At 50.0% G+C, this 13,778-nt stretch overlaps 1 protein-coding gene across 1 annotated transcript in view; it reads left to right on the top strand.

Annotated features, from left to right (window-relative positions):
• The window catches only part of LOC146192197 (high-affinity choline transporter 1-like), a 41,499-nt gene that overhangs the window by 11,454 nt on the left and 16,267 nt on the right, over positions 1–13,778 (top strand). The window contains exons 3-6 of the mRNA XM_084600424.1: positions 2,162–2,317; positions 3,312–3,460; positions 3,737–3,886; positions 5,392–5,521. Of these exons, the coding sequence (XP_084456550.1) occupies positions 2,162–2,317; positions 3,312–3,460; positions 3,737–3,886; positions 5,392–5,521 (585 nt within the window). The remainder of the gene's footprint in view (positions 1–2,161; positions 2,318–3,311; positions 3,461–3,736; positions 3,887–5,391; positions 5,522–13,778) is intronic.

Raw genomic sequence — 13,778 nt, forward strand, 5'->3', positions numbered from 1 at the left:
TAGTAGATAAGGGTCAGTGATTGCTACCGAACATTAAGGCGTCCACATTACGTGCTTTATCTCTCTCGCGTAATGCGCCCAGGCTAATCTTTTGCCGCGAAATATTTGTTTTATTTACAGCATAAAGTAGGTTGAGCGCCCAAGCAGCAGTGGCATGCAAATATATACAATACAAAAACTATAAAAGTACTGCTATACAAAACGCACCAACACGTTTGGTAGGCACAGGAAGCGGCTATTACTACACGTGAAAGGCACGAGCACAATAAAACTGTGACGTAGAAACATAAAGGAGACAAACATTCTCTTTATATTCTTATTTCGAGCATACCGAAAGATTGGAAAGAAGATGGTTTGGTTTGGTTTGTGGGGTTTAACGTCCCAAAGCGACTCAGGCTATGAGAGACGCCGTAGTTGAGGACTCCGAAAATTTCGACCACCTGGGGTTCTTTAACGTGCACTGACATCGCACAGCACACGGGCGCCTTGCTTTCCGCCCCCATCGAAAAGCGGCCGCCGAGGCCGAGATTCGATCCCGCGTAAGCCTTGGGAACAGTAGTCGAGCGCCGTAACCACTGCGCCACCCCGGCGGGGACAGGAGAGAAGAAGCAGGCAAACTGTTCTGATCTGCGATTGTATTAGGAAATAAAGAAAATTTGTACAAATTATTCCTCTCAAAGTGAGGAGCTTATGAGAGTGCATGGATGTGGCGTGTCTGTCTGGCCATAAGAGGATACATGTAAGGGTTAACGATCAAGCGCGAATTTGCGAATAAGATTGAGAAGTAAAATTCTAATTTTTTTTTCTCACTTGGAGAGTTCGGATACCCTTCTCTGCCATTAGTTTAAACACCGAATCGGTGCGACGGTATTTGGAATAGGTAATACGCACTGCCCAATTTTCTCAAGAGCATTTACAATTAATGTTCATCGTATGGAGAACGCAAGCACATTCCAGCTTAGGCCTCGTGTTGTGTGGGTTAGACGTATCGCATAAGCGGGAGCATCCTTAAGCTTGTGCCTAAGCAGGCGAAGTTTGCGAAAGGCTGGAGAGGAAATGTCAATAATATGTATGTTCCAGCTGGTTGTGCAAAGTAAACAAGAAATGATAGTAACCAGGAAAATGGTGCAAATGGTGGCTATGGTACAGGCAACGGCCTTTTTGAAAGTCGAAATTACGCGATTGCTGCGCAATAGTAGCGGTAGTATAAAACACTCTCTGTAGAATGTCAAGACTACTGTATACCTTTATACCTAAAGGTGAAGCAACTATAGCAAGAATGTTCTGCAAGGAATCCCGGGAGCGTATCGAAACGACTGGTTGGTTTCGAAGAGGTCAGCCATTCGAGCTGCCCTAAACGGTATTGGGGTTTTTAACGGTAGTTCTACTCCTGCAGGTACAAACTCAGACAGCTCGATTCCGTTCAGTTTACCTTGAAACTGATCCAAGGTCAGACTGGTTTCTAGCCTGTCTAACGGCAAGTCTCGCCAAATGTGTTACGCGGTGGTACCCATTGTGCATGGCCACATAATTTACTGACCACTTGACCCTGACTAATGAACCTTGACTTTGACACTGAAAGGCGATTGGTTCTCGCTGACGTCAGAGATCCCGTGATAGGTGTGCGATAGTGTCAGCTGAACACGTGCTATTCGCAAAACCAAGCAAAACAGTGCTATCGCACGTCGAACCTAGTCCAACCGCATCTAACCACAGCTAATTTTTGTTTGTGGTTGGGCTTCGCACTGAATTCTGTATCTTGAGGTGAATTCTCGTACAAGGGGAATCTCTTAAAAGAGAATTGTGTGCTGCTACTCACGTAACACATGCGCGTTAAGAATGAAAGTGACCAGGCACTTGAGCAGGAAAACTGTTAAAAACAGCGCGTTTTCTTCTATACGTAACTCTAGTCATGCCGAAGTATTCATTGCATTTTGTCTCAGTTTTGCTTGTCTTTTTTTCGTGTTCTTTAAGCCCGCATAATAAAAACACCTCACCAAATTTGCGAGATTTTTTGTAGGATGAAAAAAGTGCAGCCATTATACGAGTAATTAGGGTCCCCCTAACAGCGTGGCGATTTTGTTTTGTTGGGAACTACCTTCCAGCGCATTAGGCGCCAACCGCTTCAGGCGGCGGTGATGATCATATATGCCTACTGCAGGCGGCTACCTGTTTGCGGTGAAGATGCGCAAGGCAGGCTACAAGACGATGCTGGACCCTTTCCAGCAGCACTTCGGCGCCCGCATGGGCTGCCTCCTCTTCCTACCGGCGCTGTGCGGAGAGGTCTTCTGGTCGGCAGCCATCCTGGCAGCGCTTGGTACGCGCAGCGGACGTCTGCTTGTCTTCGGATATTCTACTGTGTGACCGCGCTGCAAGATACACGCATAGTTCCAGTGAGGAGAGAGCTCCTTAGCCTGATTTCGCCGAGAACAGATAGACTAACCCAGCGTGTTAATAGGATATAAGTGAAAGATTGGCTGCACTAAGAAATGACCTAGTGAAAGAGCCGCCGGTGTGAGCCGTGGCCCTCCGGCAGCGCTAACCGTTGACCCAATAAGTTAGTTTGTTCGCAATGTACCGGTCTGGTGTGGGGATGATCATTTCTAACACACTCCCAATATTCGGCCGGTAGTTTTCGTTTGGTTTGTACTGTTTAATGTCTCAAAGCAACTCAGACTATGGTAGACACCGTAGTGGAGGACTATGGAAATTTCGGCCACCTGAGGTTTTTTAACGTGCACTGACATCGCACAGCACACAGGCGCCTGGCATTTCGCCTGCACCGAAAAGCGGCCGCTGTGGCCAGGATTCGATCCCGCGACCTTGGGAACAGTAGTCGAGCGCCCTAACCACTGCGCCCCCCGGCGATGTGGGCCGATAGTTTGTGCTGCTTAGAACGAGGCTGCTTCGCGCTGACGCTCGTAACGTGCACGCTTTCGCTCCATCGAGGCCCTAGCTCTTCGAAAGAACTCGTTGCTGCCAGGCCTTCGTCTCCCACCTCACCCCCGTTTTGCTGCATCGGCTTTTCGCTACGCAACGGAAATAACTTGGGCTTATCTACGCCGACTTCGAGACCCTCGTGCACGATCGGTGTCCACCGCATAATCCGTAGCGCTGTTGCAGCGCAATGCACTTGCGCAGTTTTTCGGCTTATATTGCCACCTTGGTTTATTTTGCCAAGTGGATCTCGGAAGAGCTTCTTCTCGCCGAGCTCTTTCGCTTACAAGCTTCACCCTCTATGGCGAGGTCACTATAGGTTCAAAGAGAAACGAACCCGCAGATCTGTAGCCGCGGCAACTGTCCATACGCAGGCGCCACCGTGGAGGTGATCATGGACTTCGAGCGTACCGAGTCTGTGATCGCTTCAGCCTGCATCGCTCTCTTCTACACCTTCACGGGCGGCCTCTACTCGGTCGCATACACGGACGTCGTACAGCTGCTGGCCATCTTTTTTGGTCTGGTGTGTCATCTCTTGCCTGGTTTGTGTGGCTCAGGGTGGGGCAGGGGGCGACAGCTTTCTGCACTATTGTGTTTTGAGACTGTGCGAGCTTCCTTTTTTCGCAATAGCATAATCCGGCAACACAGCTGCGTTTTCTTTCCTGTACGCTTGCCACTCAAAAGCGAAGAGCACTTCAGCTCCGCGTTCTTCATTGTTAAGCCCCAGTACGTAGACACACGGAGACGTGTATCCTAGGTTCTTCCTTTTAGAAAGTCACATTTCTGTCTGGTCACGCAGTGGCTGTCTGTGCCCTTCGCCATGTTCCACGAGGCTGTGGGGCCTATCTCGTACCCAAGGAACGACTTCTTGGGCAGCGTGGAGTGGAAGGACTTCGGCGTCTACTGGGATTCCATGCTGCTGCTCATGATGGGAGGCGTGCCCTGGCAGGTATGGGGCCTCTTTAGTAATTTTGGACCCTGGCATTGCAAAACAGTGCTGAAGGGCAGTGTATGAGAGTCAGGGCAATGAAACGGCTGCTTTTTGATGATACTCAAAATATTGTTGTCCTTATATGTCGTCCAAATGAAACATCGATGAGTCAGATAGAAAACGGCACCTGTTTTACATTCCCAGTGCTTTAAGAGTGCCTTGAGCTCTTGTTCGACTTCGTTTATTATGGGCCTATTTATTTCCAACTAGCGCTTCCTATCTGGTATAACGCTTATCAAGGCTTAGAATGGGGACAAATCCAATGTTAGACGGTACCTTTGCGTATTGCAGCTACTACTTAGATCTGGCATTGCTTTTTTAAGCCGGCATAAGGAACTCAAGAATGGATAGCTACTTTCCCAACAGTAAAGGTTTGCTTTCGGTCTTGAATAATCTATTTTATTTTCGGCATGCTCAAAGTCCTTCTAAAGAACAAAAAGCAATGCGTTCCTTAGGAGGGCCGTGCGATTGCATAACACTCTTGTGTGTGTTTGTGTGTGCACTAGTTTCGTTTCTGCGTTCCTCAACACATCACGTGACACCCGTTGGTGATTAAGGTGAGACCTCAAATTTTATCGGGTGGGCCAAGGGGCCACTTACTACTTTTGACGCCTGTGTGTGTTGCTGTTTGACTAAGCCTTTGTGGTCAAGTGATCTCTATGACATCATCGCCATTGTAAACAGTAAGAAAACTCCGCCCCAGATGACGCGGGGTTCTGGTGGGAGAAGGTCTCTATACGTTACAACATTGAAACCTGCCAGCTGTGGCCTATATGAGGCACCCGCCGCTGCTCTAGCAATCATCATCATCATCATCATCAGCCTGACTATACCCACTGCAGGGCGCAGGCCTCTCATATTCCTCCAATTAACCCAGTCCTGTGCTAGCTGCATTCACTTGACCCCTGCGAACTTCTTTACCTCATCCGCCCACCTAACTAAAACTCTCTAAAGTCTAATTGATGACTAAGTAATATAATTACTAACTAATCAATTCATTAGTCAATAACTAATTAATGAAGCGATCTATACATAATCAATAAATGATTAACTAATGGCTAATTAAATCCCAATTAGTGCCAGTTGCGTAGCAGAATGTGGCACTCAGGCTTTCGCCTTTCACTACTTTAGTCGCTAAAGTCCCTCGTAATTATTCAACCTTCCCACCTCAGAAACGAGCAACCCGAGTTGTTAGCTTCTAACTTATTGATATCACATGTGATCTCGTTAAGTCGCACAAAACGTCTAATTATATCACTGCCTGGCCATATCATTCAGATACCTCTTGCCGGAGCCATCCCCTTATTTTTTTTCTCACAGCACTGACGCCGACACCAAAGTCCTTCAAGCGGTATTGAAGGACTTTGTCGGCACTGCACACCAGAGCTTCGACGTAACATCCTCGTTAACGCTATTGTGCTAAAACAGTTGCCGGATGATTTATCAAACGCCATCTGTCGCAGGTGTACTTCCAGCGAGTGCTCTCTAGCCGCACGGCCGAGGGCGCCGAACTACTCTCGTACATGGCGTCGCTGGGCTGCCTCTTCATGGCCATCCCGCCCGTCATCATCGGCTCCGTCGCCAAGGCGGCCAGTGAGTGCAATACTTGGGCGCAGTTTTAGGGGGCGATGACAAGGGTTGGCCGGTCTGGCGGGCAAAATGTTGGGCTGCTGACAGCGTTGACCATGGCGCGCTTGAGGACAGCTGGGATACTGAGCGGAAAATGGGCGCAGAAACGCGCAAGGGCATTCGAGTGAGGGTATCGAAATGAGCATGTTACGAGGCAACATCAGTCATACCTTTCTTCCTTCTATATTTTGGGTTGCGGAAACCCGCAACGTTAGCGTGAGGTTCGCCATCAAATCTTCCGAGAGGTAACCACAACGTCCGTTACTGAACCTGCTGGGAAGGTTAGCGGAAACTTCGCCATCGAACGCCACAGGAAAAAATTGGCTGTAGCTTATCTAAGGTTAAGCCTCGATATACGTAGAGAAAAGCGAGGTAAAATCAAACTTTCCGCTACATCGCTTAAAACTTGTAAACCGGGAGGCATGAGTGGATAGCGATACCCATTGGTAACACTGTAGAGAGAAGTCTTCTGTTTCAATAGAGATCCCTTACACGTCACGCACACCCTAGCCACGGTTCCACTCAACTCGACAGATGCCAAATTCAATGTCTCGCGCATGCTGTCACTTACTGGAGTCAAGTCTCTCAAGTGCCATTGTCTCACACACATCGCAAACATGGCCTAGCGCGTTCACAAACTCCGACGTAAATACTCTGGACGCACTCGCGCTTTCACTGTCTTAACACGTGTTCGGTGTAGCGGTGAGTCTCGGGATCTTCTTCCATTTTGTCCTCCTCCTGCTGCTCCTCCTCCTCACTTTGTTGACTACCACTGGCCATAGCGCGTCGTTCGGAGAAACGAAGAGGCGTCCGTGAGCTGTGCGATGTCAGCGCACGTTAAAGATCCCCAGGTGGTCGAAATTACCCTGTAGACCTCCACTACGGCTCCTCTTTCACTCTTTCCACTTTCACTCCCACCTTCCTCCCTTCCCTTACGGCGCGGTTGAGGTGTCCACAGAAACAAGTGAGACAGTTACCGCGCCTTTCCCTTCCTATAACAATCAGTTTTTTTAATAGCGCGTCGTTCGGCTCCTTGGCGACGTCTTTTCGCGAGGCGTTCCTGTCGTTCCGGGGTTTCAGATGCACCTTTCGCCTTGGCTCGGTCTTTGCTCCATTGTTAGGCTGCCAGCTCCCATATGCACTACCTCTGGATCGAAAGAATTCAATTTCTCCGCTTTTCTGCGTCGTTTAGCAGCAGTAGAGGAAATTTATTGTCTACCACACACATAGGTACTTGTATATACACACACACGCACGGTAGTACATACATGGGAGGACAACTAAAAGGTGCGATATTAGCAACAATCACATATTAATAGTTATTCCGTGTTCATCAATACCTACAGAACACAAGCTCAAAAAAAAATACAATGAGAAACTTAATGACAGATGAATAAATCTTATATGGCAATACACTTCCTCATGATTCGAGGCACGTAACAAAGGGGGGGGGGTTAGTATGGCAAAGCTGGCATAACAAGCCTGCCGTCCCGAACGACGAAGAAACGGGTGTTCCAGCGCTGCAGAAACCGCGCCTCTCCATCTCTGTCCAGTTGATCAGAGATATACTTCCACAGAGAAGACGAAGTCGCTGCAGCACTGGGTACATGGCCCTGGCTGGTTGTCTACGGACTTGAGCAAGGGAACGCCTCTTCAGCAGCACAAAATATACACAGGAGACTACTAGCCGCGCAAAACATCCGCGTGGTGGCCTGGCGCCAGGGCCACCGTGCACGGAGAAATCCTTCTCACCAAGCGCCACATGACCAGCGCGACTGGGCATTGAAAGAACGCGTGCCTCATGGTTTCAGTGCGGCCGCAGTTTGGGCATTGGTCATCCGGCACGACATGCCACATGGCGAGGCGTTATCGCGTGGGTAACACGCCCCATCGCCGGCGCCACTCGAAATCGCGGACCTCTGAAGGCAGACGGCTCACCGCCCACCGATGCCACTTGTTGACGGCCGTGCGGAGTTGGTCGTCGTGGTTTAGACGTGAAGAGGCAACCATCTCGCTGACAAATTTCATTGCGGGCACCTCAAAAATATTGAGGTCAGGCAGGTTGCTGTCGACCGCTGTCTTAAAGCTTGCTACCGTTTGGTAGAACCTTTGAGGCCTTTCGGCCTGTGGGCCCAGGTGCCGGTCTGCAGTAAAGGCCCGGCGAGCTGTGCTCAGCCTGTACTGTAACAGGGAGCGCCCCGGGTACAGCGGATCATTGAGCAGCGTGGCGACCAGTTTCGACGCGAGCACTCGGCCCACCGTTTTGACGCATGACAGCCCGACGCCTCCCCTTTCTTGCGGTAGGTGAAGAAAACGGCGCGCGACAAGAGCTGTCCCGCCATCCTAGACAAACACCCCAGCCAGGCAGGCGAGACGATCTGCCGTTCGACGCGGAATCAGCGCAACGCGCGAAACGCAGAGCGTGTAGGCGTGTGTCTTTACGACCGCGACTTTTGTCTGTACGGAAAGTGCAAAGTGGGCGGCCTCCGACTTTTGGCACGCGCTACCACATCCGGCCACGTCCGCGGTGATACGCCGCTCGCATCAAAAAAGACGCCCAGCACACGGACCGCGTCGACAAATGGAACACAAACTGGGAGAGAGTCCGCGAAAGAGCCAAATAGCAGCGTGTGGCTTTTACTGGCGTTCAACTGCGCTCCAGACAAATTGGAATATGTGTAAAAAACAGCATAAAGGGACAGATCGTCAGCGTAAGCTGATACCACGACCGTTTCCAGCAGCCGCACTTTCCTTGGCATCCATTTCCGCACTTTCCTTGGCATCCATGTCGAAAGCGGCGCGTCCTCGCGCATGCGCATTAGCGCGCGGCGCATCTGTCGTAGACACGCGGCCCGGCTGATTGATTGATTTATAGAGAGGGAAAGGCGCGGTAACTGTCTCACTTGTTTTCTATGGACACCTCAACTGCGCCGTAAGGAAATGGAGGAAAAGGGGAGTGAAAGTGGAAAGAGAAAGGGCAGCCGTAGTGGAGGGCTACGGAGTAATTTCGACCACCTGGGGATCTTTAACGTGCGCTGACATCGCACAGCACACGGACGCCTCTTCGTTTCGCCTCCATCGAAACGCAGCCGCTGAGGTCGGGTTCGAACCCGGGTACTCCGGCACAGTAGTCGGGCGTCTTACCACTGCAGCACCCCGGCGGGACTCGCGGCCCGGCTAAAGGTCAGGCGGCGGCGGGGCCGGGGCGAGGAGGCGATGCACATGCGCAGCAGCGCGGGGCTCAGGGTCAGGTGACGGAGTCGGTGACAACGGCTGCGGCGAGGAGGTGACACACCTGGGCCTCTCGTGACGTCGCTTGGTTTTCGCGCATGCGCAGAACTGGAGACTCCCGCACACGCTAAACTCTGCTCTGACTCGCGTAGTGTAGTGTAGCTTTTCGCTACAAAAAGATGCACCTTAACGACACACCATGGGCCGTGTCAAAGAAAGGAGCATCGTCCAGCGCTTTCAACAGCGTTGATGTAAACGGATGAACCTATAGCGCTGAAGCCGCTCACGTAATCTACGCACCCTGACCTTCAAAAGCGTGAGCGTGCTTCTGATAGAATTGCAGAATTTCCGAACCGTGATTGAAAACTAATTAGTCGCAGGACAAAGATGTTTTTGTTAGCTGAGGCGAATAAAGTATTAATGAAAGGCATAATCGCCCAGGTATTTGTTTTTCCGGCATACCATGATCATTGATGCCACCTTGTTCAAAAGCGGGGAGTAGTCTATACTACGGTCTATAACTACCTCGATGTAATAGGAGCGGACGTGCATCGAGCCTGATTTTGGTTCAAGACGTCCCTACATCTCCCAATCAATACTTCCACAGAACGCCTTCTACAGCTTGGCCTCCACAACACAATTGGGGAGCTTGTGGATGTCCATCGCCAAGCCCAATACTTGCCTCTCACCAAGACCTCCACCGGTCGCCATATCCTGGAGACTTTAGACATTCGCGTCGCAGCGAATGACCCTACCCTACTTCCCATACCTCGCTCCCTCCACCAAGACCTTCTCATCAAGCCTCTCCCTCACAACATGCACCCCCAGTATCACGAGCAACGCCGCCGAGCCCGAGCAGCGGCGCTCCACAAATACTATGGCTCCGAAACGGACACCACATGGGTGGATGCCGCATTCACGAATGAGGGAGCGGTAGTGGCCGTCACCGATTCCTTCCTGCAGCCTGTTGCTACTGTCCCCCTCCCCTCGATCACCTCCTCGGAGGCAGCCGAGGAAACAGCCATCGCCTACGCGCTTGCACACACGGAAGCTCGCTACATGATTTCCGACTCGAAAACTGCGATACTAAATTTTGCGCGTAGTAAAGTTCACATTTCTGCGTTCAGCATACTGAGCTCGCCCGCCGCTAACCCACCCCGCTATGTGGAGCTGATATGGGTGCCTGCACACTCCGAGAATCCCGGTAACGAGGCCGCCAATGCGTTAGCCCGAGGTTCTTTAAACCGGGCGCCGGCGGCCTCCAATCCGGGATTCACGCGTGATCGCATGCACTCCTTCAGTGAGCTAACGCAGGCCTATCGGGCCGAGCGACTACTGTACCCTCCACCTCACCCATCTTTAGACAACTACCACCAGACGTTCTGGCGACGACTACAAAGCGCACCCTCCCATCCCCTTATAGTGCGCCTCGCTACCACCACACTCTCACCGATCCCTCCTGCACCCTTTGCAAAAACCCCATCGCCACCCTCGCCCATATCCTGTTCAAATGCCCGGCGGATCCTCCCACGCGGGGTCTAGAGCACTTTACCATCTGGGAGGACTGGGAGACGCTGCTGCACTCTGAGGACCCGGTTCGGCAGAAGATCGCCACAGACTGGGCTGCCGACGTCATGAACCATAGGAACATGAACGTTTCAGTGTAGTGGGGGCGTGCGGCGGCCCAGGGGCATGCATGCCCGAAACGCCTCTGTTTTAATAAAGTTATTACCACCACCACCTTTCTGCTGATGTAAAACCGACAAAAAGCCAATTATAAGCATGTAGGTTGCATCTGCGCAATAAAGGACCACCTTTCTGCTGATGTAAAACCGACACAAAGCCAATTATAAGCATGTAGGTTGCATCTGCACAATAAAGGACTTTGTGGCTGCTTGGTCCTTCTTTGCACTTAAGGCATAAGCTTTCTGCATAAGGCTTCCTAGCTTACTTAGATAAACGTTGAGTCATATTTTGAGAAGCAAATGGTGTAAACAAAAAAAAAAAATTCGTTCCTAAAATGTGTTTCGTTATTCACTGCTAGTGTTCAGTCTAGGATTTTATCTTATTAGTACCTATTGTCTAACGTGTTCTATTATTGTGTCGCTTCGCGGTTCTTTACAGTGCTTCATATGCGAAAAATTGAATGCGCGTTAGAGTGTTGCAATGCGTATGTTTTCCATTTTTTGTGTTTCTGATGTTTTTCATTTTGTATAACGGTCCCATCAACTCACCCACTCCTGTAAGAGCCTACCAAGGCTTACAGTATGCTTAAATAAATAAATAAATAAATAAATAAATAAATAAATAAATAAATAAATAAATAAATAAATAAATAAATAAATAAATAAATAAATAAATATTATCTTGCTCGGTCTTTTTTGAAGTCGCGAAATGGCAACAGAAATGGGGGCTTCTCCTAAATACATGGAATTATGTTCACCGCCAGATATGTTTCTGCATGCCATACGGAAGCGAGATGCGCAAAATGGCGTAAGTGGGCAGAAGGTGGTGAAGGGTGGCTGTTGCTGGCCCTACGGGGCTGGGACTTGTAGGTCACCGCCGCTTGCGGCCGGGGCCAGCCTGCTACCAAATTTTTATCTATTGTCGCCGTCATTGCACCCGCCACCGCTTAAGTGGTGGACGATGGCCGCCTCTACTTTCTCTCTTCTGTCCACACGAGGCAGCGGATGTGGCTCAGCCACTCGGCGGCTGCGTTTCGATGGAGGCGAAACGAAGAGGCGTCCGTGTGTTGTGCGATGTCAGCGCACTTAAAGATCCCCAGGTGGTCGAAATTACTCCGTAGCCCTCCACTACAGCTCATCTTTCTCTCTTTCTACTTTCACTCCCACCTTCCACCCTTCCCTTACGGTGCGGTCGAGGTGTCCATAGAAAACAAGCGAGGCAGTTACAGCGCCTTTCCTTTCCTGTAAATAAATCAAATCAATCAGTGGCCCAGCCAGTAGCAGGCCCGTGCATTTTGCAGCGAAAAGCTTCTCTACGAGGGTCACAGTCGAGCTTCGCGTATGCCGCATGTCGTATTAGAGTCCCTAGAAGCAATATTTCTAGGGACCCTATTCGTATGCCGTATGCGGTATACCGCGACCGAGTGACATCACAGCCAAGGCCCGCTGCGCAGCCCACTCTCCAAGCTCCGCCGGCGTTGCAGATTTCCATAGGAACCCATGCATTTGGAGGTCATCGTAACTATCACTAACAATCACTTACTAGTTAATGGGTGTTTAATTAACACTAATCAGACATTAACCAGCACTCAGAAAGTGCAAGTCATGGTTAACTATCACTAAACAATAGTAAAAGCTCCACCGGCGTTGCAGGTTCCCATAGGAACCCATGTATTTGGAGGTAATCGTAAATATCACTAACCATCACTTACTAGTTGGGGTGTTTAACTAACACTTATCAGACATTAAACAGCACTCAGAAAGTGCAAGTCATGGTTAACTATAGCTAACCAATAGTGAAAGCTCAACCGGCGTTGCAGATGCCCATAGGAACCCCTGCATTTGGAGGTCATCGTAAGTATCACTAACCGTCACTTGCTAGTTAAGGGGTGTTTAACTAACATTAATCAGAGCAGCACTCAGAAAGTGCTAGTCATGGTTAACTATCACTAACCAATAGTAAAAGCTCCGCCGGCGTTGCAGATGCCCGTAGGAACCGATGCATTTGGAGGCCATAGTAACTATCACTAATCATCGCTTACTAGTTGACGGGTGTTTAACTAACACTAATCAGACATTAACTAGTACTCAGAAAGTGCAAGTCACGGTTAACTATTATTAACCAAAAGTAATGGTTAGACGTTTCGAGACGTCCATAGCTGTCACATGGTGACGTCAAGACCGGATATGATGTCGCCATATCCGGTCATGTATATTAACCGGAAATGATAATGAGACAACATCCGGTCATGACGTCATAACTGGTGGTGACGTCACCAGGAGATTTACGCATATACGAAGCAGACCCCGCCGGGTGTTCAATTCCTTTGTACGTGCGGCGCCTTTCATTTGGCGCTTCCTCGAACGCCGCACCACAGAGCATATATAGAAATAGACTAAAAATAGTTGTCACTCAATTAGGGTGAAGTCAAGGATGTGACGTCACTCATCTGCGTCAGCTATGAGAACCAAGTGGAAACAAGTGCGCTCCAACGCCGCCAGGCGGCGCTTCTTGCCTTCCGCGAGTGACAGATGCTGCGCCTTTCCTTTCCTGTAAACGAATTACACAACGCCGGTGAACTTAGACGCGCGCGACATGGAAGCCAAGAAGCGCTTTGCCGCCGATTCCTCCATAAGCAAAATTCATTTATCAGTTGGCTCATCGAGCACACCAATTTTTGGCTATGCCGAAGACATTGACATAGTTCCGGGTGCTTGCTCGGCTGAACGAATTCTGCAGATTGCAGGCGACTACTGCAATGCAAGTGGGGCGCGCCTAAATAAACGGAAGGGCTCTGTTATGCACCTCGACAACAGCACCCTCATGGTGGCAGACATCCCAGCAGGCCATGAAACCAGGATGCTGGGCTTCTAGTTTGAACCGACTGGCGTCTTCATGCGCAACTGGGAAAAAACGGAAGAGAAAGTAATCAGAAGGATACAAGATCTGAGAGCATTAAAATGCCTCCTCACCGCGCAAGCAACGATTATTTGTACCCTCCTCATCACCTTGATAGGCTTCACGGCCAGCATCATACACATACCTACTGACACCAGGAATACTCTGGACAAGCACATATTCCGCTTCCTATGTCAGGGTGCTCCAGATAAAGTCCGAAGATGCGTCATAAAACAGCCAACATACAGAGAGGGCCTCTGCAGTGTGATAAACTGCGCGCAACAGCGCGTGCCGAACGCTGGGAATGCGAGGCATGGTGTTCAAGACACCTTTTGCGCCATCGCATCGCAACTAAAAGCAACAAGCTAACGGCAGTGCAGGACCCCACCTCAGGCATTATCACAAC

This window comes from Amblyomma maculatum, chromosome 4, assembly GCF_055883805.1.
Source record: "Amblyomma maculatum isolate TAMU_Amacu chromosome 4, ASM5588380v1, whole genome shotgun sequence".
Lineage (NCBI taxonomy): Eukaryota > Metazoa > Arthropoda > Arachnida > Ixodida > Ixodidae > Amblyomma > Amblyomma maculatum.